The 26,575-nt window shown below is 41.4% G+C and overlaps 1 protein-coding gene across 4 annotated transcripts in view; it reads left to right on the top strand.

Moving 5' to 3' along the window:
• ROCK1 (Rho associated coiled-coil containing protein kinase 1) overlaps nucleotides 1–26,575 on the top strand; it is a 264,492-nt gene that overhangs the window by 172,507 nt on the left and 65,410 nt on the right. For all 4 annotated transcript variants that reach the window (XM_039522157.1, XM_039522158.1, XM_039522155.1 and 1 more), the window contains 6 exons: nucleotides 312–450; nucleotides 2,795–2,886; nucleotides 6,060–6,219; nucleotides 11,088–11,154; nucleotides 18,732–18,820; nucleotides 25,948–25,996. In XM_039522157.1, coding sequence (XP_039378091.1) covers nucleotides 312–450; nucleotides 2,795–2,886; nucleotides 6,060–6,219; nucleotides 11,088–11,154; nucleotides 18,732–18,820; nucleotides 25,948–25,996 — 596 coding nt within the window. The remainder of the gene's footprint in view (nucleotides 1–311; nucleotides 451–2,794; nucleotides 2,887–6,059; nucleotides 6,220–11,087; nucleotides 11,155–18,731; nucleotides 18,821–25,947; nucleotides 25,997–26,575) is intronic.

Raw genomic sequence — 26,575 nt, 5'->3', positions numbered from 1 at the left:
AAATGCTTATTTTATACCTATTAAGGTATAAAATGAATGTGCACAAAAAGTAGAAACTTGCACGTTGTATGTCATACATCAAGTTTTTAAGAAAGTGGTGTACTATAGAACTCAAAATATGGGGACTATTAGATATTTTTATTAAAGTTTTAAGAAGAAGACTGTATGCACTTTTAATTATGTATTAGCACTGAGAGTCTTCAAAGGCACAGTGTATAATAAAGAAAGAAATGTTCTAAATTAAAATTTCCAGTACTTTTGATATTTACATTATATTAGGATATTTAATTTTTGTACTGCTGTTTCTTCAGGTGATACACCTTTTTATGCGGATTCCTTGGTTGGAACATATAGTAAGATTATGAACCATAAGAACTCTCTTACCTTCCCTGATGATAATGATATCTCTAAAGATGCAAAAAACCTTATATGTGCCTTCCTAACTGACAGGTAAAATAGCCCAAAGTTTTATTCAGAATTTTAAATAAATTCTTCATTTTTGTTAGTGACATTTTCTCCTCTTGTGACCAAAACAAACAAAAAGCATTTTGTATATGCATGATTTTCTAGTGGTATTATAAACAGTTGAACGGTATCAGAAACACCCATTGTTCTGACCTTTTATGTAATATATTTCTGCTACCATATAGACACTGTCACAGTTGTGAGGTCAGCTGTACCTTCTGTCCTTTTTCTTGTCTCTCTGAGTGCATCTCCATCAGGTTTACTTATTTCCATTTTTTTCTTCCCTTCTCCCGTTCCCTGCTCCTCTTTACCTTTCTTGGGCTGGAATCTCACATTTTCTCCCCTTGTTTGACCAGGACACCTGTACACTACTGTGTGTATTCCAGCTGCATATCCCCCTATAGGTCTGACTAGGTTTCAGGCATCTGCATTTCCTCTGTTTGAGAACCAGTAATAGTCATATTGACCAAAGTCTTAAAACAAACTTTTATTTATTTATTACTTGGAACAAAACATTACAGAAAAAAAAATTTAAAACAGACAGCCTGCATATTTAGTCTTATCTAATCTTATGCTTCACTACAAGCTTAGATAGGCTTTTCCTTTAAGTTACAAGAACACAACTCATATTCTCTTAAAAAGTAAAGATCCTCTGTGTCTCTCATTCTGATTCCCCAGCTAATAAGGGCAGTGGAACCAGAGAACTTTGTTGGTTCAGTTGCTAGCATCTCAAATGATATTTCACTCTCATCAATAGGGCCTGCAAATAAGAATAGACTTGAAATATCAATTTGGCATTCATATCTTAACTTCGCATTTAATTCACAGTTTGTACCCAGGAGAAGTGTTTTTCATCATGAGAACTTTTGAATTGCTAATTTGATGTAGCACTTGCTACATTGCTAAATGGAAGTTGCTTGATTTTAGAATAAATTAATAACCCTTAAAAACAGAATTACATGCTTAGGTGGGAACTACCGGGTAATTGAAAACGTTGATGGGAAATCAATCTTTGAAATTCCATAAAAAGACAGTATGGGAAAGTTAATTCTGGACATTTCAAATTCAGTTTTTCTCGTGGAATTTTGAGAGCATGGGGTTAAATGTTATCCAGGCTCCAACAGTGTAAGCAAATATCTAGGTGAGTATGTGGCAAGAGAAGAGAGAATCTTAATTTTTAAATACAGTTTTCTCTTCAGAACTTTTTAGATTATTATAAGGGTAACAGATTTTATTTTATGGTAGTCTGGTGGACTACCAAAAATCTAATTGTAATAATTGATTTCAATTTTAGAGTGAACATTTTAGTTTTTATCCTGGCCTTTACCTCTGCCCTAATATTGTTGTCTCTTTCTCTTCCTCTCATTTCATCTTTCTCAGTCTGTTGTTTTTTCCTTGTCTTGCCTTTTTCTTTTTCCCTCTCCCCTCCTTTTATTGCTTTATTTTTTCTGTCTTTTTTTCATTTTCTTTTGCATTGTAGCCAAGTAGCAGTGGTCTGCACGTGGAAATGCTACGTAGGAAAGTTGACTGAGTCATATGGAGCAGTATTATTTATTGATTTGGTTCTGCTCTTTCTGAAAGTGTGTGAATGCTGTTAGTGAATACTGTTTATATCGTAAAGAACTTGGACAAGAAATAATGGGCCTGATTTTCCTCTTACGTACAGCAAATGAAACTGACTTTTATGGAGTTACTGATTTACAGCAGTGGAAGTGAGAGGATAATTGGGCCCAGCTCTTAAATTAGAGGAACACTGCTTTAGCTGCGAATTTGATAGCGTAAGGCCTTGTCTACACTTAAGTTTATTTTGTATGCCCAAAGGGGTGAATTTAAATGAATATAATTATATCAGTAGACATCATCTCCTTTTAGGTACTCTAATTGTAGAATAAGAGTGGAGTTGGTTAGTTAGTTGATTTGTTTGTTTAGCTTATGTCACTTAGCTTATTTCACTTATAACTGTGGCATTTTTGGTTTAAGCTAAACCAAAAATGCCAGTTATACCTGAATGAGAGTCCATATATATCGGGGGCGGGGAGAGGGAGCAGTGTTATACAGATAAGAATATATCAGTATAACTGGTAAAACTTCCCTGTGGTTGACAAGACCTAAGACCAGATTGCGTTATGGGATGAAGGGAAGAAACCTCATGAACCTACTTGTGCTGGTATAGGGCATTTTATGTCACAGCTTCAGAGAAACTAAAGCTTTTATACTGCCCGTAGTTGGCAGATGTAAACTCTCACCTCTGAACTCTAGGATATTTGAATCACTCTCGTTAACAGAAAGGAAAAAATCTTACATGTTGTTTTTTTTTAAACGTTTATAGGGAAGTGAGGTTAGGACGAAATGGTGTAGAAGAAATCAAGCGACACCTCTTCTTCAAAAATGATCAGTGGGCTTGGGAAACTCTTAGAGACAGTAAGTAGTTCTTTGTACTGAAGCAGTAATATTCTCTTATTTACATGGTGTATCAGCAAAAGTGATGTCACCTCTCTGTTCTAGTGGAAGGCTTTTCTCTCTTTAAATATTGAATTAATGTAATTAGCCAAGTATAGAACAAAATGTTGAGGCAAGTCTGTTTAGATTTCCCACACAGTTCAGGATTTTCTTCAGTCTATTTTTTTTCTTTTAGCAAATGCTGAGACCAGATCCGTTTCTTAGCAATATTGTCTTCTGTATTTATTATGCCTTAATTCATAATGATATCATAAGCTTCTGGAAGGTAAGTGACAATAGAAAGTTTTGATATGGAATTAAAATGTCTTAGAAGTTTGTGGTACAGAATGTATCTGCCTACTTGCTTATTGGTTTGAGCCATAGAAAGCATATTATCACTGTGCTCCAGGAACTATATTTTTCTAAGTACAATGTTTGTCTGAGTTATCTGAAAAATTCTCCTCTGGGTGATCACACAGTGGAGATCAACTGGTAACTTCTTGCTAACCATGTCTCAATTTGAAAGTCTGTGAGCTGGAGGCAAAGTTTTCAGTATAGGGTCACTCAACTCTGGCATTCTTTCTCCCACTGGTCTGATAAAACCACGTCAGTTTAACTTTTAGAACACCATATAAAGCCTGTTTATTCAGGTTTATTCCTGGGAGGATAGTGCTGTGGCTTACTCATTTTTATAGCTTGATTCAGGGTTGAATCTCTTCATCTTTATTTTTAATAAAGATTATTTAATTTTTTTTCATAAACCGAACTCACAAGGATAAAGCTTTTTGTATAAGGTAAGAACTGTGCAGTCATGCTTTTTCAGAGTGGATGGTATGAGGTCATGCTCATCAAGCCTAAAGAGGCAGATTTTTTCGGAAGAGGGCAATGGCTGGTAATGATATAGTTCAGTGTTCTTCGAGTATATGTCAGTGTGGATCTCTCTCCATGAGGCAGCCCTTATGGCTTCAGGCATACTACATGAAGTACAGGCTACTATGGAGAATGTGCCCTACAAGGGAAGTTAGCTCATCATCCCAAGAACAGATGAAGCACTCTATTTCCTCAAGGTCTATGATGTGATTCCTGGGGATCTATGCACTGGCTTCATATAGAAAGCCATACTAGTAACAACCCCAACAAAGGCAGAAGGCCCCACCCTGTTCCTGCAGTTGACAACGAAATTACCAACAAAGAAAGAAGGCCAGATTTGACAAGAGCATTGTGAGTCACATTGGAGCCAATCTGGGACTTATCCCCAACATTGGGAACTGCCTTGCCCCTTTACATCATGCTAGGGCAACCATCACAGCTGGTAAATGGACATTAGACATTGCCTAAGGCTAGCCTATACATTTCCAATGCATGCCTCCTATCCACCCCCTTTCCCTGTGCCTCTTCAGGGACTCTTCTCATTAGAGCCTGTTAAAGTGTTGTGTCTAGGAGCTGTAGGAGACACTGCAAGAGTACGGGGGAAGAGGCTTCTACTCCTGATACGTTCTTATCCTGAAGGCAGGGGTATTTTGTTCTGTCCTAGACCTGAGGAGACTGAACAAATACAAATGCTGCCTCAGATTCAGGATGGTAACATTTTTTGATTCCATCACTTCATGCTCAAGAACGGTGTGCAACTCTTGACTTGCAAGATGCATATTTCCATGTAGCCTCCATCTGGTCCACATGTAGTAGTTATGGTTCACATTGGGGTCCCAGTCATAACCAGCACAAGGTACTACCATTTGGACTCTTCACAATCTGAAAGTCTTCACAAAGTGCCTATCAGTAATAGTGACATGTCTCAGAAGAAGGGGCATTCGCTCTTTCCCTTACCTGGACAATTGGCTGATCAAGGGAACATCCCAGCAGGAGATGGCATAATTCCAGGCTTGCTGCCATCTCCCTGTTATCTCAGTTGAGCATCCTGGTGAACTACAAACCCCCCCCCCCCACACTTTGCTATTCAGAAGAATCCGATTGCACACGTATGTGCACCTACAGTGGGATCTGCAATGACGACTTACAACTTCTTGAAGAATCAGAGTTACAGAAGGATAAGTAACCATTCTTTTCTTTGCTGCTGGTGCAAATGGTTGCCCACAGAGGGTCTTGTGGCAAGACCAAAGGATGCGTGATTATAAGGCATGAGAGTAACTATATCTCCTTGTTATACAAATAGTTTTAAAAACAATTTTAAAAAACCTATAACTTTGATTTGAACCCAAAATAAACTTTTTTCTTGAAAGAACAAGAACAGTGTAAGTGCATGTGATAAATGGATAGATTTGAGTGCAAAAATTGCCGGATGAAAGCCAGCCTTTGTAAAGCCAACACAGTTCTTCAGAATTATTGAAAATATGGGGCTTTTGTTTGTACCTTAACCTCTTGGAGAATTGAGGGCCAGATTCTCTGCTGCCCCAGAATTTAGATCCAGTCAGACAGTGGGGAATGCTCTAAACTTCCCTTGCTCGTAGTCTCCAAGCAGACTTTGTCAGTTGGGGATTGGGCAGGACATGCTCTGATCAAGCCCCTTTCTGTCTCTGTGTGTCCCTGACATGCCCTCTGAGCCATGGCTGAGTAGCGAAGGACAGGTAGTGCAGGAACCAAGTATGCTTGCTCTGCTCCAACTGAAAACTCATCAACACCAACAGAATTCTCAGCTGGTCAAATCTGGCTTCTTTCTGCCTCTCTTTCACTGCCAGCGTGGCACAAAGGAGCCAGAACACCCAAGAGAATCACTAAAGAACTTAGTGATTCTTCACCGGTCTTCACTTCAGTTTTTGTTTCCGAACTCCTCTATTGACTTTTCATAATGTCCATGGTTAACTTGACAGGATCAGGGCCTTAACTTAGATCTATGTATTATATAGCACAAAAGTGAACTGCTGTACCTGCACAGTGTCCTACTGAATCTGCATTCCCCAATACACTATAGGATCAGGACCTAATTTGTTCAGATGATCGCTGTCACATCTGTCTACCTACTGACACACACAAATCCCTAAATGTCAAGTCATGACTATTTAAAATAGCACGAAAATTATTGACTCTAAGACTGTAACAGAAGGGGCAATTCTAATATTGATCATAACATTTACATTTATTTGTCAATTAGCTGGTTGTCATTTGAGTGGAATGATGATCATTTTATTTTATTCTAGCTGTCGCACCAGTTGTTCCTGATTTAAGTAGTGATATTGACACTAGTAACTTCGATGATTTGGAAGAAGACAAGGGAGAGGAAGAAACATTCCCTATACCAAAAGCATTTGTTGGCAACCAGCTACCTTTTGTAGGATTTACATACTACAGCACCCATCGGTAAGTATGGAGGAAACAAACTGTTATGTACTATCACCAAGTTTTGTATTTTTGATTCTTATTTACATATTTTTGTGTGTGTACACAAGCACACGCTCTCTTTCACACACTCACTCACTCATACTCTCACTGTATATTTAGCCGTTTAAAAGTGAAAAATTCTAGAGTGTCATAATTTGTGGTATTTACATGAAAATGGTACCACTGCTAGATGTTAGTGTTTTAAAATGTTACAGGAGTTTTGTAGTCAGGTCAGTGTTACTGATTCTGAATTAATCATGCGTATAATGACACTACAGTAATTTGGCTTAGAAAGTGTACTAGGCACCTACTAGATGGAATCACATACAAAGGGTTAAAGAGTAGTTCCAGTGTGTCTGTGTGATGCCAGAAGGATGAGGGCAAAACCAGTTATCCCAGGGCAATGAAAAGCCAAATGCAGCCGAAACTCACTTTATCCCCAGGATAATGTTCCTTGACTTTGCTTGGGGACTTTCTTTTAGATCAGTTTCTAGCTAATAGATATCTGGTAAATTTAAAGTCTCCTCATGGCTGCTAGAAAGGATAAGGAAGTTTCTCGTTCTTACTTGGCTGTTGTGAAGATAGTGGCTCCACTACTCCACTCTGCCTCTTAGTCTCTTTTTTTTCTTTTAAAGTTCTCCCAAGCAGCAGCATGAAATTGACATGATTTTTATAATTTGCACTACTGCCCATGAGGTTTTAAATAACATCAGTTCAAACTGCATGCATTGCTATTTGTATGGTCAATACTATTCAGTAGCATAGATTGTGTTGGTAGCAACAATGGTTAAAGGTTGCCCAACACCTTCTGTTATAAGATCCTCTTTTCAGTTGCTTATAACTAGGGCTCCATGTCTGTCATGGAGGTCGTGGAAGTCACGGATTCCATGACTTCCTGTGATCTCTGAGACTTCTGTAGTGGCCAGTGTGACTGACCCCAGAGCCACCCAAGCAGCTGTCCCTGGGACCAGCTGCTGAGGCAGCCCTGGGGACAGCCACACCAGCCGGTGCTGGAGCAGCCCTGGCCCCGGTGCCAGCTACGTTGGCTGCTGCTCTGGCAGCCCCTGGCAGTGGTTCTTGGGTGGCTGGCACTGGGGCTCCCCCCTCCAGCAGCGGCCGGAGCAGCCGCTGGCGCCCTGGGGCTCCCTCCCCCAAGAGCCTTTCCCCCCCAGATTAAATCAGGGATATTATGGTATAAGTAATGAACAGGTCACGGGCTGTGAATTTTTGTTTTTTGGACATGACCTGTCCATGACTTTTACTAAAAATACTCATGATTAAATTGTAACCTTACTTATAACTTTGCTGACCATAGCTGTTGAGACTGATATTTTTCCATGCCGGGTGTCTGCCTCAGGCAGTTTTTTTGTTGTTGTTTTTTTTGGACACGTTCAGTAAAAAAAATCAGGTTAGCTGTTTGAGAATGAGGCTCAGGGGGAGGGATAGCTCAATGGTTTGAGCATTGGCCTGCTAAACCCAGGGTTGTGAGTTCAATCCTCAAGGGTGCCACTTAGGGATCTGTGGCAAAAATTGGTCCTGCTAGTGAAGGCAGGGGGCTGGACTCAATGACCTTTCAAGGTCCTTTCCACTTCTAGGAGATTGGTATATCTCCAATTATAAATTGTTTTGTCCTTGTTAAAGTATATTACAGAGAAGCTATAATGCCTCTGTGCTTTGGAGCTGGGATCTGAAATTTGGCAGGTGACTCGCCTATGTGTCAGATATGTGCTTTTAGCCATCCGTATACAAATCTGCCCAAATTTTGGATGTTATAAGCCTCTGAAAATAACAATTTAGACATGCTTGCTAGTGGTTTGTTAGAGGCTGGCAGCTAAATTCTGTAAAGATTCCAGATGTGCTGCGCATGCTATATCCCCACAAAGCACTTGTGGGTATGTACCAACCAAGCTATACATGTGTCATCTGCACAGTGACTGAGCATGCTTACTCCTGGGGCTGCAGGAGTTGAGAATAACTTTCCCTGCAGTTGTTCTTCCTGGTAGACAGGGGCCACTGTAGTGTGAGGCAGAAGAATTAAAAATAGGGAGGCTGTCTCTCCTGTCTTCCCAGTGCCCCTCTGCTGGTGCCCAAGCATTCTGGAGGAAACTGTCTGACTTGAATTTAAAGGGGTGAGGAGTAAAGTGGGGGCAGGAATATGCTGGGCTTGATAGGATAATACAGAGACAAGAGCTGGGGGTGATGAAGATGGGAACAGGGATCAGAGTCAAGATGGGGAGGAATAGGGAGCAGAGAAGGGGATGGGGCAGTGTGGATAGCAACCGAAGGGAACAGAAGATGGAAGCCCACGTTGGAGGAATACAGGGTGGATGGGATCAGAATAATCTGTAAATGCTAAAGCAAGCACATGTTGAGAACCTGGACTAGAATCCAGGATTCCTGAGTTGCAGCATCTCCTTAATGTGGTTTCAGACATTCTTGTTTAACATTTCAGAAAAGCTGAGTGCTAAACGTTAACTGAAATTAAAAAGCAACAAATTCAAAACTGAAGAAAGGAAATACTTTGTGGTGCATAATTAACCTGTATAACTCAGTGCTACAAGATAGTATTGAGGCCAAGAGCTTCGGCTTGATGAAGTGCCCTTTGAAGTCAGTGGGAATCTTTTCGTTGTCTGTAGTGGGCTTTGGATCAGATCCTTAGTGTAGGAGTCAGAAAAATAGGATTAAGAAAAAGTTAAGACATTCTTATTATAATGCTATCGCTAGATATACTAGATAGAATAAAAATGTATCAGATGTATAAACCCACTTGCTTCAGAGCATAAGCCAACCATTGACTGACTAATGGGGGCCACCTCCCACTGCCACAAATAAGTTACTTCATTATAGGTATTTTGCACATTCCTTTGACACATCTGTTTCTGGCCATTGTTTGGGTAGGATACATGACTAAACGGACCATTGGTCCGATCCAGTCAGTTTTAAGGGGATAGTACCCTACAATCTACTTTATACTCCCCTTTTAAAAATTATCTTGTAGCTATTCCTTCAGGTTCTAAATGTTCTGTTTTTAATTCAACCACTCCCTTCCTGTGGAATAAAAAAAAACATGCACAAGAACCACTGCTTTGCTATTGTAATATTGCCATCCAGTCATCCAAGGAAATACAAACCATATATACCTGTGCATTGTTGATAGAAGCACCAATGATATTGTTGTAAAATAAGAACTTCTTACATTTGTTTTCGAATACAGTATTACGAACAAAAAGACAAATTTTGGCCATCTCTGCACACATTTGTATAAGGGGGAAAAGGTGCTTGAGAGCCTGTCATCACACCTGTGAACGACGCAGCCTCAGTGTTGCAGGCAGCACTCTAAGTGCAAGGAGATTGAGATGGCTAGCGCTGACCATCCCGAGGGGAGTGTTATTAGGCAGGATCATAGCCTCATATCTTATGTACTTGATAGTACTCCAGATGCTGGTATTGGGGAAAGCACATATTATACCTCCTAAGTATGTAACACGTGCCACTTCTGAACATGCTTCCCCAAAGTTTCTGGAATCATTCTGCCTTTTACAGGTCTAGTACTTATAGACACCACTGCTTAGCTGCTACTTTCTCTGTACTTCCCTTCTCATCATGGCTTTGGCTGTAGTTATCACACTAGAATCCAATCTACCCAAAAAGCCAAATTAACTCCTGTTCCTTTGAAGTTGCAGGAAAAATCATTATTTGTCAAATGGAAAAAGTAGGGCAATAAATATATTTTTAATCTTCAAGGATGAGATTTTTGGTTGTGTTTCACAGACCTCAAAGTCCAGTGGAAGGAAGGGCTAAGGTTACTTTAAGCCACCTTTGCACCCTCCTGATTCTGGACTACCTCAAGGAGCCAAAGTGGCCCCAGGTGTAAGTTAGGCAGCCTAACTTACGGGAGCTGTCTGACTTATGGTAGCCTGTCATTTTCTGCCTATGAGGAGTAATGTTCCCCAAAATCTCCTCAGTACTCTGTGCTGCAGCCTTGCTTCCAGCACATCCATCCCACCCCTGGTCCTGCTCCAGACACTCTCCTTACATCAGGATGTGGGAGAGAGTCCTCCGAAGAGAGTCTGTGGGCTGTCTTTTGCATGCTAAGCTGCTTCTTCCTAAAATGGATCCAGGGCTTGTGGAGCCCCTTTATGCCATTCTGTCTCCTTTACTCAAGCATAAAAATGTAGGAGTTGGGAGCAGAATTTCATCCCAGGCTTTTAAGGTAATCAGGAAATTATTTGCATTTATTTATCTAACTTTCATAATCCATGACAAATATGCATACACAGTCATGGCAAATAAACATATATATCTACTCGGTACGCCGAATAGATACCATTACGTAAAAAAGGAATACTGTTAAAGAACCCTGTGCTGCAAGTCCCTCCATCTATGGAACTCCTGTTAACTTCACTGAGGGTCCCATGCCCATAAACTCTGCAGAATTGACTTCTATGTTACTACTCCTGTGAGAAAAATTAAGCATGTGAGTAAATGTGTGCTAGATCAGGGCCCAAGAGAATGTTGAACCCTGGAAAGCAAAGTTATTAAAAAGGAATAATAACTTATTTAAGTTATTAAAAAAGGAAGTACTTTTTTCTTAGAAGAAGAATGGTAAAAACTGCAGATTTCTACTTAACGTAAGACAAATTATACAATGAACTGTGTTTTTTTTAATTAAATGTGTTTACATCTTATAATAAACGCAAGCACTAAAAATCTGTCCTTATAGCCCCCTTGGCTAGCTGGATCTCACAGAGATTGTAATCTTTGGAGATCCTTTTAAACTAGCTTACTCTGTTTTTTCTATCTCATAATCTTGCTTTTAACATTTTTAATTAAATATTTTGTTATAGGTGTTTATCTGCCTCTGCAGAAAATTCAAATGACAACAGAACAAGTTCCAGTATAGATAAAAGCCTGGTATGTATTTTGATATTAGTTTTGTGTAAACTGACAGTGAGTGCACTGCACATTGAAATACTGACGTAATTTTAAATGACATGAAACTGCTTTAGTGCTTTGAAATATGGAAAATCAGTACATTTATTTTAACTGGGACATAGCTTTAAGAGCTAGCAGGCAAACAGAATTTCAGTTCTGAAAAATAAATCGATATTTTAGAAGAAAATTATCCTGAATCGGAATGAAAAATGCTGAAATCTCAGAATTTTCACTGAACTGAAATTCCACAATATTTAGTTTTAAGAAACACCAAAACATTTCCATAATAGAAAAGTTTTGGTTTTCCAAAATAAAATATGCTCCCTGGAAGCCAGATCTGCAGTAGCATGTCAGGCAGGCCGCAGAGCTAGGAAGCCAGGCAGCCTGTTACTAGGCCAGCCAGGGAGCAGGAGGCTGCTCAGCTCCCCAGAGAGCCAGCTAGTGCGGGGTCTAGGGATCTCTGGGAGCCCAGCAGCCTGCTGAGGAGCTGAGAGCCTAGAAACCCTGAAACTTCTGGGAGCACTCGAAGAATCAGGGAGCCTGGATGCTCTGGACACCATTGGGAGCCCCAGCTCCAGGACAGCTTGCCTAGTGAGCTGCCGAGTAATCCTGAGAGCCACAGTTCTCAAGCTCCCCGTGAGACAGGATGCTGAAGAACAGGGATCCTCAGATCCCAAGCTCCCTGCCAGGTGACCTGTTGAGGAGCCTCAGAAGCCCCTGGTTCCAGAGAGGCGGCTTGGTGGGGGAAGGAAATCAGGCAGGTTCTCATTGAGGTTTTTTGGCAAAATCAATCCATTGCTGCTAACATTTAAAATTGGCGTTTTCTGATAGAAAATTTTCTGAAAGAACATTTTTCCGGCTGGCTCTAATAGCTATCATGCTAGGTTTGGATGCAACTAGCAGTATCCATGACTTGTTTCTATTGTCCATTCCATTAAGCAGATATCAATGACTGTCTGTTACTATTTATTGTTAATTAGTTTATAATACAAGGTGTTTTCCAAACAGAGGAAGAAAAGGAAGGCTATGCAGTTGAATGAAAGGGAAAAAAAGTTCAACTGCAGAACTTGCTCTGTTTTATGCCTATTTTTGATGACTCTGTATAGTTTGTTCTTAAATACTGTATTATCTACAGAAATATTTTTAAAGGGCAGAGGAACGAAGTGTATATCTTGTATTGGCTTAACATAATTCAGTAAGTGTTTGATTTAGAGGATGCTGATTCTTTGTGCCCATTTTGACTGGTGTCTTTTCTTGTATGTTACTTCACCTGCCTTTAGTTAGTGATGTGAGAAAATAAGAACCTCAGGCTAGATTTTCAGGTATTTAGATGCCGAAAGGTGCAGACAGGTGCCTAGTGAAATTTTCAGAAGTGCCTGAGCAGGCCACCTGAGTTGCTTAGTCATTGTGAAAATTCCCTAGAAGAGCTCTTTGTAGCTTGAAAGCTTGTCTCTTTCACCAACTGAAGTTGGTCCAGTAAAAGATCTTACCTCACCCACCTTGGCTCTCTAATATCCTGGGAGGAACACGGCTACAACAACACTGCAAACAAAGTTAAGTAAATGTAACACAAGATACTGCCTACGTGTACAGTTCTACAAGGTGTTGAGTGCCTTGTGGGAGGAATTGAGTGCCTGCAATTTCCAGGGAACACACTGGGTTTTGAGGATCTTCAGGACCTCATAGGATTGGACCCTAAGATTCTAGGGAGAGAAGGAATCCATAGTCCTTTAATTGAAATTCTGAATCTATTTGGAAATATGAATTAACTTTACTTGTTTATTTTGATTTAACACTTGAAATTCAATGCCCATCAGAGACTAAAAGTTAAGTTAAAAAAGTTTCACGATTCTTTTGCAGTGGGTCTTCAGCCTTCCCACAACTCAGGAGGTAGAACCAGACATGTTAAGTCATTGTCAGGGAGGGTGTGGCAAGCCCCTAAAGATCCCAGAGAGTTGTTTTTGTTCTTGCCTTCTTTACTGTAGTCAGACTTCTCCAGACTCTCCCTACCTAGGGTTACCATACGTACGGATTATCCTGGACATGTCTGGATTTTGGGGTTTTAAATAGCCATCTGGGAGGACTTTTTAAAAATTTTACAAAGTCTGAGATTTCCCTCCCAATGCAGAGCGCAGTGCGGCTGACAGAGCGGCTGGGCTGGATTGAGCCGCTCGCATCGGGGCCTTCAGCAGCCAGAGCTCCTCCCCTGCTGCCCCCTCCCCTTCAGACTCAGCGTGCCGTGCTGGCAGCACTCTGGGGGGGCAGGGCTGTGCGCTCTGCGGGGGAGCGCAGCAGTGTGTCTGGCTCCGCGTAGAGCCAGACACGCTGGTCTGAGCAGCATGGTAAGGGGGCTGAGGGGTTGGAGAAGGGGCAGGGGGTCCTGGGGGGCAGTCAGGGGACAGGGAGCAGGGGGCGGTTGGATGGGTCAGGGGTTCTGGGGGGGGGCCGTGTCAGAGAGTGGGGGTGTGGAGTGGGGTCAGGGGACAGGGAGCAGGAGGGTTGGATGAGTCGGGGGTTCCTGGGGTGCGGAGAGGGGTTGGGGTAGTTGGGGACAGGGAGCAGGGGTTTGGATGAGTCGGAGGTTCCGGAGGGTGGGGTGCTGTCAGGGTCCGGGGTGTGGAGAGGAATTGGGGAGTCAGGGGTCAGGGGACAGGTAGGGGTGGGATCCTAGGGGCAGTTAGGATGGGGTGGTCTCAGGAGCGGGCAGTCAGGGACAAGGAGAAGGGAGGCTTAGATAGGGGGTAGGATCCTGGGGGGCGGTTGGTGCAGGGGTCTTGGAGGGGGTGATCGGGGGACAAGGAGCAGGGGGGGGTTGGATGGGTTGTGGTTCTGTGGTGGGCAGTCAGGGTGGGAAGTGGGAGGGAGTGGATGGGGCAGGGCTACACCCCACCCCCCCAATGGAGTGTCCTCTTTTTTGAAAGTTCAAATATGGTAACCCTATCCCTACCCCAGAATGCAGAACAGAAACCGAAAAGAAACAAAAACATACAGAAATGTTTTTATTCTAACTGCTCCTTTTGTTGAATTCCAGACTTTTGCTGGGGTGCTATTTAGCCTGAGACTTAGCAGAAACCTCTCTGAAAGCATTTCTTTTGATAACTAAGGTAACTGGCTGCAGCAGCTGCTAGCCCAGCATGTCTGGGCAGGTGTCTTAGGGAACTGCACCACACAGGCAGCCAAAGGCACAAGCCTGCAAGATTGAGTACAGAAATTCCTGGGCTGTCATCCCCAACTGCCAGTGTGGACAACTATTCCTCTCCCCTCCACAAAAACAAATAAACAAAAAAAACCCCACCCTGGAGTAGTCAGCATGGAGAGACAAAAAAGGAGATCAACCCAGACACTGAGAAGCAAGTAGGCAGTAAGGAGCCCTTCATTTACTTCTGTCCAGCTCCCATGCCCTTGCTTATCAAAGTGTGCATGAATCCTTATGTAACCCAGCCTTATTTTCTGTGTGACTCATTCAGGCAAAATGGCTGCTCCATGAACTGGCTTCCCCTGGTCCCCCCCTTGTCCCTACAAATTATGGGGTTAGACACCATCCATAAAGTCAAAGGGGATACTATTTAGGAATCGTCTCTTTCAAGGGTTACACACTTTCTATGGCACAGCAGTAGGTGGGACTCTCCCTTTAGGGTAGGTCCATACTTACCCACCGGGTCGACGCGGAGAGTTCGACTTCTCGGAGTTCGAACTATCGCGTCTAGACGCGATAGTTCGAACTCCGGACGCGTTCCCGTCGACTCTGGAACTCCACCACTGCGAACGGCGGTGGTGGAGTCGATGGGGGAGCCGCGGACTTCAATCTCGCGGCGTCAGGACGGGTAAGTCAGTCGAACTAAGGTAGTTCGACTTCAGCTACGCTATTCACGTAGCTGAAGTCGCGTACCTTAGTTCGACACCCCAGTGTAGACCAGACCTTAGATTTCATTGTCAGGGCCACTCTAAGATCTCATGATGGAGTCCACTTCTTCTGGAAGAGATTGGGGAACACCCTCATATCGCAAAGCTTTGTGGCGGAGTCTAATAAACTGATGAAGCATACTGTCTTATCTAGATGGAGGACGGTTACAGAGCCTCTCCACTCTACCTCTGGATACCTCAGAGCAGCCCAATGGTGTGGAAGAAAGCAAAATAATAAAACCAGCAGGGGCAGTCACTTACCAAACTCCTCAGCCTCTTAAGGAGTATGGATTCTCTGTCTTCCTTTTTCCATTGGAGTAGCAAGAAAAGTCTCTAAAAAACAGAAAAAGGAAGTGAGGAAACATCCTGCTCAGAAGCAGGAAAAAAAATCTCATCTCTCCCATTTAAGATGGGTAAAGAGCATTAGAGTTTCTCCCCAAATATCAGATACCAGCAGAGCAGTAGAACAGTTCCTGTAAAAAGTATTCAGAAGGAGCAGGGACAGATATCACATGAAACCTCCTTTTCCATCATCCTACTATGGAGCCTTAGAACCTGATTTCTCAAAGCACAAATTCAATAGGAGGGGAAGTGGTTGGGTGAATCTCAGAGACTTAGGGTATGTCTACACTACCAGATTAGTTCGATTTAACTTAATTCGAATTTGTGGAATTGACCTTACAAAGTCGAATTTGTGTGTCCACACTAAGGACACTAATTCGACTTTGTGAGTCCACACTAACGGGGCAAGCGTCGACATTGGAAGCGGTGCACTGTGGGAAGCTATCCCACAGTTCCCGCAGTCCCCGCTGCCCATTTGAATTCTGGGATTTCCCCACAATGCATGCTGGGGGGAAAAATGTGTCGAGGGTGGTCTTGGGTAACTGTCATCATTCAACGTGCTTTCGGACGTCTCAAGGGGAGATGGAGGAGCTTACTGACTCGCTCGGATCTCAGCGAAACCAATATCCCCATTGTTGTTGCAGCTTGCTGTGTGCTCCACAATCTCTGTGAGAGCAAGGGGGAGACCTTTATGGCGGGATGGGAGGTTGAGGCAAATCGCCTGGCTGCTGATTACGCTCAGCCAGACAGCCGTGCCATTAGAAGAGCCCAGCGGGAAGCGCTGTGCATCCGGGAGGCTTTGAAAGCTAGGTTCCTCAGGGAGCAGGGTAACCTGTGACTGTTCAGTTTCTTTACAGAGAAGCTGAACCTGCCCCTGCTTCAGTTACTGTTGACTTTCTTCTGTGGTTATATACCCCATTCACCACGTTTCCCCCCTTCCAACACACGTGTAAAAATAAAATAGATGTTCCATTGTTACTTAACAAAGGTTTCTTTATTAATGACTTTGCGTTAAAGGGTTGAAACAGGGACGCAGACTCTGGTGGGTAGGGTGTGCAGTGATGTTAACACCGTTTCTACACTTGAGGAATGATAGGCTCCTGCTCCTAGAGCGGTCTGCAGTGCCGGACTGGTTGTTTCAACAGAGCCTGCCATCCCTCCTTTTCGGGACTCTGTGTGCAGGGACTATGTGACCTTGTGGTGGGGGAGGACGGTTACAGATTCCTCTGCTGCGTGGCTCTGTGGTCCGGGACAAGGACCACTGCATAAGTTCTGTAGCTGCCTTCCCATGCCACAAAGTCATGTACCCCCCACCCACACAGAACATGGAAAACACCTCCCAGACCGACCAGGGTGCCTACTGACTGCACTGTGTGTGTGACCTGCTGTTGATCCTGCCCCTGTGTCTGTACCCTGGTAAAGGTGACTGTCCTATGCAATTAACAACCCCCCCCCCCCCCCCCCCCCCCCCCTTCACAGACAGTCTTCTGTAGAAAAACTTGACGGAAATAGTAATTAACAGCAAACTACTTTTAATAATCAACTACACAGTTAGGGGATGAAACTGGGATTAGGGCTTCGGTGAGCTAGGAAGGGAAGGACTTCTCAAAATTTAGGGAATGAGCCTTCTTGTATTTGTGCACTCTGCAGGGGTGCAGCGACAGTTTTCACAGCCCCTGTCGCCCCTCCTTCTTGTTACTTTGGGTGAGGGGGGTTTGGGACTTTGTGGCGGGGGAGGGCGGTTGCAGATACAGTGCAGGGGGGCTCTGTTCTCCTGCCTGCGGTCCTGCAGAACATCCACAAGGCGCCGGAGCGTGTCAAATTTTCCCTGGGCATTTCCTATGTGGCTGGTCAGAACATCCAAGCTCGGACTGCTGTCCAGAGCGTCAACAGAGTGGTGCACTGTGGGATAGCTCCCGGAGCTACTAAGGTCGATTTCCGTCCACACACAGCCTAATTCGACATAGCCATGTCGAATTTAGCGCTACTCCCCTCGTCGGGGAGGAGTACAGAATTCGAACTAAAGAGCCCTCTAGGTCGAACTAATTAGCTTCCTGGTGTGGACGGGTGCACGGTTAAGTCGAATTAATGCTGCTAAATTCGACATAAACTCCTAGCGTAGACCAGGCCTTAGGAAGAGCAGTCCTTTGACCCCTCTTCCTGAAATGACTGACAGTTGTCTGACTCCTCAGAATAAGGGGGAGACTCAAAACAAAGCTCTTGCCCCAGAGTATTTAGATACTGTTTTATAGAAGAGTAGCAACACATCTACACTTTCCTCCAGACAACACACCTTAGGAAGAGTTACTTGAGGAAGATGACAGGATAGATAGCAAGACCACTTGGATACATTTCCTTTCAGGATATAAATTGGAACTGTAGATCCCTTTCCATGCAGCTCTTAAAATATTATGAGTGAAGATTGGGGGAACCAACTGAGGCCAAGCTCCTGAAGAGACTGAAAATATTAAACATCTGGGATGTATCTTGGTGGTCCTCTTTTTATGGTAAAGAAGAGGTCCTGTGTAGAAACTTTATTGTTGTAAGAGGATCTGAAGTTCTTGTTAGTAGTTTCAAAGGTTCATAAAGTGGTCATACAGTAGAAGCTGTGGAAATTCTCTCAGATTGGATAGGTCTTCAGGGACTGAGCCATTTCCTCCCTATCAGAGGCTCCAAGGTCTGATCCAGAGCTGTTGACAGGCAGAAGATTAACTGATCTGTGGATCTTCCTACTAGAGGTGGGGAAAAAGGAAATTTTAATATAAATACAAATATTTCCTGTATCCCTTGAAATAACAACTTGGGCTTGATCCTGTAAACACTTAAGCATATGAGTAATTTACTCATGTGTTTTCAGCAGTACTATTCAGGTACATAAAGCTTTACTCTTGTGCCTAGATGTTTGAAGGATCAGGCCTTACTCAATTTTACATATTCTGTATAATGAAATCGATGAGCTGAGATAGCACTGTAGGAATAAGTTGAACTTTGAGAAATACTTTGCTTGATTTCTCAACTGCTACATTGCATTGCTGTTGTTTTGTAATTAATCTATTTTAAAAGCCTCAAGAAGGGAATATCACACATTAATAACCAACAAAACATAGTCTTTACATTTTTCTTCTCATGCCAGTGTTGGTGCACAGAGTGGAAACTAGTCTCTTCCATTCCTGTCTGTCATTAAATGCTTGAAATAAAATAGATAGATAATGACATAATTTAGCTAGTCCAGGCAAGTGCTGGAATTTTTTTTACAAGTTTCATATAATGTAATGCATATATTTTTAATGTGTGTGTCTATATCCTTTAAGCTGGAAAATATGCAGAAAACTATCTATCAGTTGGAAGAGCAGCTTCAAAATGAAATGCAATTGAAAGATGAAATGGAGCAAAAGTGCAGGTGAGACTGAACTTAAATACGTTTTCAGAATTAAATGATATAAAACATCAGCTCTGTAAAAAATATATTAAGGATTACAAGCATATCACCAATATAGCTACTATAGCAATACAGTAGTCTAAGAGATTTTAGGCCACAAATTAAATCACTTTAAAATGGTATCTCAGAATGTTTTTCTTGTGTATTTAAAGAGGAAGATGAATTGTTTGTGTTCGCATCAGTGAAAGACACACATATTTTACCCCTGAATATTTGAACTCCATGTTGTTTTTCCTTCCACTACCCTGATAGGTTTTAAAACACCTGCAGGACACAGTGCACACATTGATATATAATATTAAGAATGTAAAATACTATGGGCACTACATGTACTAGAATGTTGGAGTTTAAGATTCTCCATCTTGGTAGCTTAAATGCTTCAGTACTATTGAAAGGTCCAGCTTCTGACTTTTGTTGAGATTAAGACCAATATGAGGAGCAGTTTTCTATCAGAGTACTAAATTATGTTATGTTCTTGAAAAAAGTAAATATCTGACAAATTACTGCCTATTCTTGCACCTTCATCAACATGGGCATATAGCTCAAAATCTGATAATCATGGCGCTTAATGTGCACACATAGCTGTTGATCATCTTGGAAGAATTGCTACCAGAAATGGTCTTATGGGAATTCAGACCACATAATAGTATTTAGTACATAGTGTGCTCTTTACACATATCCAGAATTTCACTGTCCACATATTGACTACCTACCACATGGTAACAATATATTCAACAATTGTATCCCTACAATCACACTGACAATATGTATTCAGTAACATCAGCATGTCTTCTGATGTCTAACAGTTAAACACATTTTATCGCAGGGTTAATAGATTTGATTTAGGGCCGTCAAGCGATTAAAAAAAATTAAGCTTGATTAATTACGCTGTTAAATAACAACAGAATACCATGTATTTAAATATTTTTGGATGTTTTCTACATTTTCAAATATATTGATTTCAGTTACAACACAGAATACAAAGTGTACAGTGCTCACTTTATATTTTTTATTACAAATATTTGCACAGTAAAAAACAAAAGAAATAATAATTTTCAATTCGCCTAATACAAGTACTGTAGTGTAATCTCTATCATGAAAGTTGAATTTACAAATGTAGAATTGGGGGTGGGGGGAGAACTGCATTCAAAAATAAATTCATGTAAAACTTTAGAACCTAAAAGTCCACTCAGTTCTACTTCTTGTTGAGCCAATCACTAAGACAAAGAAGTTTGTTTACATTTGCAGGAGATAATGCTGACTGCTTCTTGTTTATAATGTCACCTGAAAGTGATAATGGGGGTTCACATGGCACTGTTGTAGCTGGTGTTGCAAGATATTTACATGCCAGATACGCTAAAGATTCATATGTCCCTTCATGCTTCAACCATCATTCCAGTGGGCATGTGTCCATGCTGATGAGGGATTCTGCTCAATAATGATCCAAAGCAGTGTGGACTCACACATGTTTGTTTATCACCATCTGAGTCAGATGTCACCAGCAGAAGGTTGATTTTCTTTTTTGGTGGTTCAGGTTCTTTATTTAATTTCTGCATTGGAGTGTTGCTCTTTTAGGACTTCTGAAAGCATGCTCCACACCTCATCCCTCTCAGATTTTGGAAGGCACTTCAGATTTGTAAACCTTGTGTTGAGTTCTGTAGCTATCTTTAGAAATCTCACATTGGTACCCTCTTCGCGTTTTGTCAGATCTGGAGTGCAATTGTTCTTAAAACGAACATTATAATCTGAGACTGCTATAACATGAAATATGTGGCAGAATGCAGGTAAGACACAGAGCAGGAGAGCTACAATTCTCCCCCAAGGAGTTATCACAAATTTAATTAATGCATTTTTTTTTTTTTAAACAAGCATGCACAGGAATGGTGGCCAAAGCATGAAGGTGCATACGAATGTTTAGCATATCTGGACGTAAATACCTTGCAATGCTGGTTACAAAAGTGCCATGCGAATGCCTGTTCTCACTTTCTGGTGATATTGTAAATAAGAAGTGGGCAGCATTATGTCCTGTAAATGTAAATAAACTTGTTTGTCTTAGTGATTGGCTGAACAAGAAGTAGGACTGAGTGGACTTGTAGGCGCTAAAGTTTTACATTGTTTTGTTTTTGAGTGCAGTTATGTAACAAAAAAAATTACATTTGTAAGTTGCACTTTCTTGATAGACAGATTGCAATACAGTACTTATGAGGTGAATTGAAAAATACTATTTCTTTTGTTTATAATTTTTACAGTGCAAATATTTGTAATAAAAATAATATAAAGTGAGCAATCTACACTTTGTATTCTGTGTTGGAATTGAAATCAATATATTTGAAAATGTAGGAAAACATCCAAAAATATTTAATACATTTCCATTGATATTTTATTGTTTAACAGTGCAGTTAAAACTGCAATTAATCGTGATTAATTTTTTGAGTTAATTGTATGAGTTAACTGCGATTAATCAACAGCCCTAATTGATTACATATGTTGGTATAAACTGCTGTTTATTATATGTCAGTTAATACTGTCTGAATTGTTTGTGCTATAACTTTTTTTGGACAGAGGTAAATAACTACAAAAGGCTAACGTTTATGTGGCCTAATGTTTTATAAAGGCAAAACTAGGGACAGACATGCATACCAAACGTATAGAACTGGTAGAGATCTTGCTGCGGATCAATGGATGTTCCATATTGCTGGCTGACCAGTTCATATTTCCTTTGTGGGGTATTACTCAGCACTTATTTCACCTTCTCTCTGCAGTAACTTGTTTTTTTCCAGTTTCCAGGAGCAGAGGGAAACCTTCCCGTAGTTGGGACCCTCCTTCCAGATGGTGCTGGGGTTGCCTCTCGCACTGAGGTTGCCTCTCCGGGGGAGGGAACTCCAGTTTCTAGGAAAAGGCAGGTGTTAGTAATGGGAGATTCGATTATTAGAAATGTAGATAGCTGGGTCTGTGATGACCGGGAGAACCGTATGGTGACTTGCCTGCCTGGTGCGAAGGTTGCAGATCTCTCGAGGCATCTAGATAGACTTATGTGTAGTGCTGGGGAGGAGCCGGTGGTCGTGGTACATGTAGGTACCAGTGACATAGGGAAGGGTAGGAGAGATGTCCTGGAAGCCAAATTTAGGCTGCTAGGGAAGAGACTGAAATCCAGGTCCTCTATGGTGGCATTTTCAGAAATGCTCCCAGTTCCACGCGCAGGGCCAGGTAGGCAGGCAGAGCTTCAGAGTCTCAATGCGTGGATGAGACGATGGTGTAGAGAGGAGGGGTTCACGTTCACTAGGAACTGGGGAAACTTCTGGGATGGGGGGAGCCTATACAGGAGAGATGGGCTCCACCTAAACCAAAGTGGAACCAGACTGCTGGCACTAAACATTAAAAAGGTAGTAGAGCAGTTTTTAAACTAGGAGATGGGGGAAAGCCGACTGCTGCAGAGGAGCGTGTGGATCGGACACAGACTTCTCTTAGGGGAGAGTCTGATGATAGAGAATCTCCAGGTTATAGTCAGGAGCAGAGGAATGAGAAGTATAATGTAAGGGCCGGATCAGATGATAAGTCACATAAAAAAGAATCTGGCACATCAGAAAAAGGCAGGCTAATAAACAGGGACAAGTTTTTAAAGTGCTTGTACACAAATGCCAGAAGTCTAAATAATAAGATGGGTGAACTAGAGTGCCTTGTGATAAAGGAGGATATAGATATAATAGGCATCACAGAAACCTGGTGGACTGAGAGCAATCAATGGGACACAATCATTCCGGGGTACAAAATATATCGGAAGGACAGAACAGGCCATGCAGGGGGAGGAGTGGCACTATATGTTAAAGAAAGTGTAGATTCAAATGAAGTAAAAATCTTAAGCGAATCCACAGGTTCCATAGAGTCTCTATGGATAGAAATTTCATGCTCTAGTAAAAATATAATAGTAGGGATCTATTATCGACCACCTGACCAGGACGGTAATAGTGATGATGAAATGCTAAGGGAAATTAGAGAGGCTATCAAAATTAAGAACCCAATAATAGTGGGGGATTTCAATTATCCCCATATTGACTGGGAACATTTCACTTCAGGACGAAATGCAGAGATAAAATTTCTCGATACTTTAAATGACTGCTTCATGGAGCAGCTGGTACGGGAACCCACAAGTGGAGAGGCGACTCTAGATTTAATCCTGAGTGGAGACTTCTCAGGAGCTGGTCCAAGAGGTAACTATAGCAGGACCGCTTGGAAATAGTGACCATAATACAATAGCATTCAACATCCCTGTGGTGGGAAGAACATCTCAACTGCCCAACACTGTGGCCTTTAATTTTAAAAGGGGGAACTATACAAAAATGAGGAGGTTAGTTAGACAAAAGTTAAAAGATACAGTGACTAAAGTGAAATCCCTGCAAGTTGCGTGGGCCCTTTTTAAAGACACCATAATAGAGGCCCAACTTCAATGTATACCCCAAATTAAGAAAAACAGTAAAAGAACTAAAAAAGAGCCACCGTGGCTTAACAACCATGTAAAAGAAGCAGTGAGAGATAAAAAGACTTCCTTTAAAAAGTGGAAGTCAAATCCTAGTGAGGCAAATAGAAAGGAGCACAAACACTGCCAACTTAAGTGCAAGAGTGTAATAAGAAAAGCCAAAGAGGAGTTTGAAGAACGGCTAGCCAAAAACTCCAAAGGTAATAACAAAATGTTTTTTAAGTACATCAGAAGCAGGAAGCCTGCTAAACAACCAGTGGGGCCCCTTGACGATGAAAATACAAAAGGAGCGCTTAAAGATGATAAAGTCATTGCGGAGAAACTAAATGGATTCTTTGCTTCAGTCTTCACGGCTGAGGACGTTAGGGAGATTCCCAAACCTGAGCTGGCTTTTGTAGGTGACAAATCTGAGGAACTGTCACAGATTGAAGTATCACTAGTGGAGGTTTTGGAATTAATTGATAAACTCAACATTAACAAGTCACCGGGACCAGATGGCATTCACCCAAGAGTTCTGAAAGAACTCAAATGTGAAGTTGCGGAACTCTTAACTAAGGTTTGTAACCTGTCCTTTAAATCGGCTTCAGTACCCAATGACTGGAAGTTAGCTAATGTAACGCCAATATTTAAAAAGGGCTCTAGGGGTGATCCCGGCAATTACAGACCGGTAAGTCTAACGTCGGTACCGGGCAAATTAGTTGAAACAATAGTAAAGAATAAAATTGTCAGACACATAGAAAAACATAAACTCTTGAGCAATAGTCAACATGGTTTCTGTAAAGGGAAATCGTGTCTTACTAATCTATTAGAGTTCTTTGAAGGGGTCAACAAACATGTGGACAAGGGGGATCCGGTGGACATAGTGTACTTAGATTTCCAGAAAGCCTTTGACAAGGTCCCTCACCAAAGGCTCTTACGTAAATTAAGCTGTCATGGGATAAAAGGAAAGGTCCTTTCATGGATTGAGAACTGGTTAAAGGACAGGGAACAAAGGGTAGGAATTAATGGTAAATTCTCAGAATGGAGAGGGGTAACTAGTGGTGTTCCCCAAGGGTCAGTCCTCGGACCAATCCTATTCAATTTATTCATAAATGATCTGGAGAAAGGGGTAAACAGTGAGGTGGCAAAGTTAGCAGATGTTACTAAACTACTCAAGATAGTTAAGACCAAAGCAGATTGTGAAGAACTTCAAAAAGATCTCACAAAACTAAGTGATTGGGCAACAAAATGGCAAATGAAATTTAATGTGGATAAATGTAAAGTAATGCACATTGGAAAAAATAACCCCAACTATACATACAACATGATGGGGGCTAATTTAGCTACAACGAGTCAGGAAAAAGATCTTGGAGTTATCGTGGATAGTTCTCTGAAGATGTCCACGCACTGTGCAGAGGCGGTCAAAAAAGCAAACAGGATGTTAGGAATCATTAAAAAGGGGATAGAGAATAAGACTGAGAATATATTATTGCCCTTATATAAATCCATGGTACGCCCACATCTCGAATACTGTGTACAGATGTGGTCTCCTCACCTCAAAAAAGATATTCTAGCGCTAGAAAAGGTTCAGAAAAGAGCAACTAAAATGATTAGGGGTTTAGAGAGGGTCCCATATGAGGAAAGATTAAAGAGGCTAGGACTCTTCAGTTTGGAAAAGAGAAGACTAAGGGGGGACATGATAGAGGTATATAAAATCATGAGTGATGTTGAGAAAGTGGATAAGGAAAAGTTATTTACTTATTCCCATAATACAAGAACTAGGGGTCACCAAATGAAATTAATAGGCAGCAGGTTTAAAACAAATAAAAGGAAGTTCTTCTTCACACAGCGCACAGTCAACTTGTGGAACTCCTTACCTGAGGAGGTTGTGAAGGCTAGGACTATAACAATGTTTAAAAGGGGACTGGATAAATTCATGGTGGCTAAGTCCATAAATGGCTATTAGCCAGGATGGGTAAGAATGATGTCCCTAGCCTCTGTTCGTCAGAGGATGGAGATGGATGGCAGGAGAGAGATCACTTGATCATTGCCTGTTAGGTTCACTCCCTCTGGGGCACCTGGCATTGGCCACTGTCTGTAGACAGATACTGGGCTAGATGGACCTTTGGTCTGACCCGGTACGGCCTTTCTTATGTTCTTCTAGAGATACTTTTTTTGTGGTAATAGCATGTAGATATCTTTATATATGATATGGACATATTTGAATGGGTAATTGATCACTTTTGGAGATCCACATTCTTAGAGATGTGGGATGTGCACAACTGGAACCATTCTTTCTAGAGAATGGCAGAATGTGTGTTGACCAACATTTACTAGTTATAGAAACCTCTTACTCTGCACCTTTTTGTGGATTTAGGGACAGAATTTGACCCTTACCATTTTTGACACACATTGCCTCCAGTGAACTGTCAATACATTTGATGATTGTGCTATTATAAACTACTTCATGTTGATTAGTGGCATTCTTCAATTTAAAATGTTTTTTGGATGAAGTGTTATGCACATAGTAAGCATTTTTTTAAATAATGGTCTTAAATAGTTTAAATATTGAAATACCAGGCATGTAAAATAAGATCTTATTCATTTACATATTAAAATAATTCATTATTTATAGGACTTCAAACATAAAACTAGACAAGCTAATGAAGGAACTGGATGAAGAGGTAAGTTTGTGTTTTTCTGAATCACAGAATTTTTAACTATGTTGAGTTAATCAGTGTACTCATAATACTGCTAGAGGTTTATAATTTTCCTGTAAAAATTTGCACTCCAATTTAAATTTGAGAATAAATCTCCACATTCCAAAACACAAATCATTTTGGCCATGTTTGTTATGATAGTGCAAAATGTAATTTTAGAATTTTAAAATACTTTTTTTTTGCGTCTACAATTCAAAACTACTTTCCTGCATTTCAAATTCTCTGCTGAACTCTGTTTAGCCTTGTTCTTCAGAATATTCAATATAATTTTTCAAAATTAGCTAGCTTTCTAAAAATCAGTGTGCAGATAATCCTCTAGCACATCATTATATTGTAGTATTCATAAATCTAGTACAGTAACTCCTCACTTAGTTGTCCCGGTTAACGTTGTTTCATTGTTACGTTGCTGATCAATTAGGGAACATGCTTGTTTAAAGTTGTGCAGTGCTGCCTTATAACATTGTTTGGCAGCCGCCTGCTTTGTCCACTGCTTGCAGGAAGATCAGCCTGTTGGAGCTAGCTGGTGCGGGCTTGGAACCAGAA

This window comes from Mauremys reevesii, linkage group 2 (genome assembly GCF_016161935.1).
Source record: "Mauremys reevesii isolate NIE-2019 linkage group 2, ASM1616193v1, whole genome shotgun sequence".
Lineage (NCBI taxonomy): Eukaryota > Metazoa > Chordata > Testudines > Geoemydidae > Mauremys > Mauremys reevesii.
This window is presented reverse-complemented; position numbering and strand designations above follow the sequence as displayed.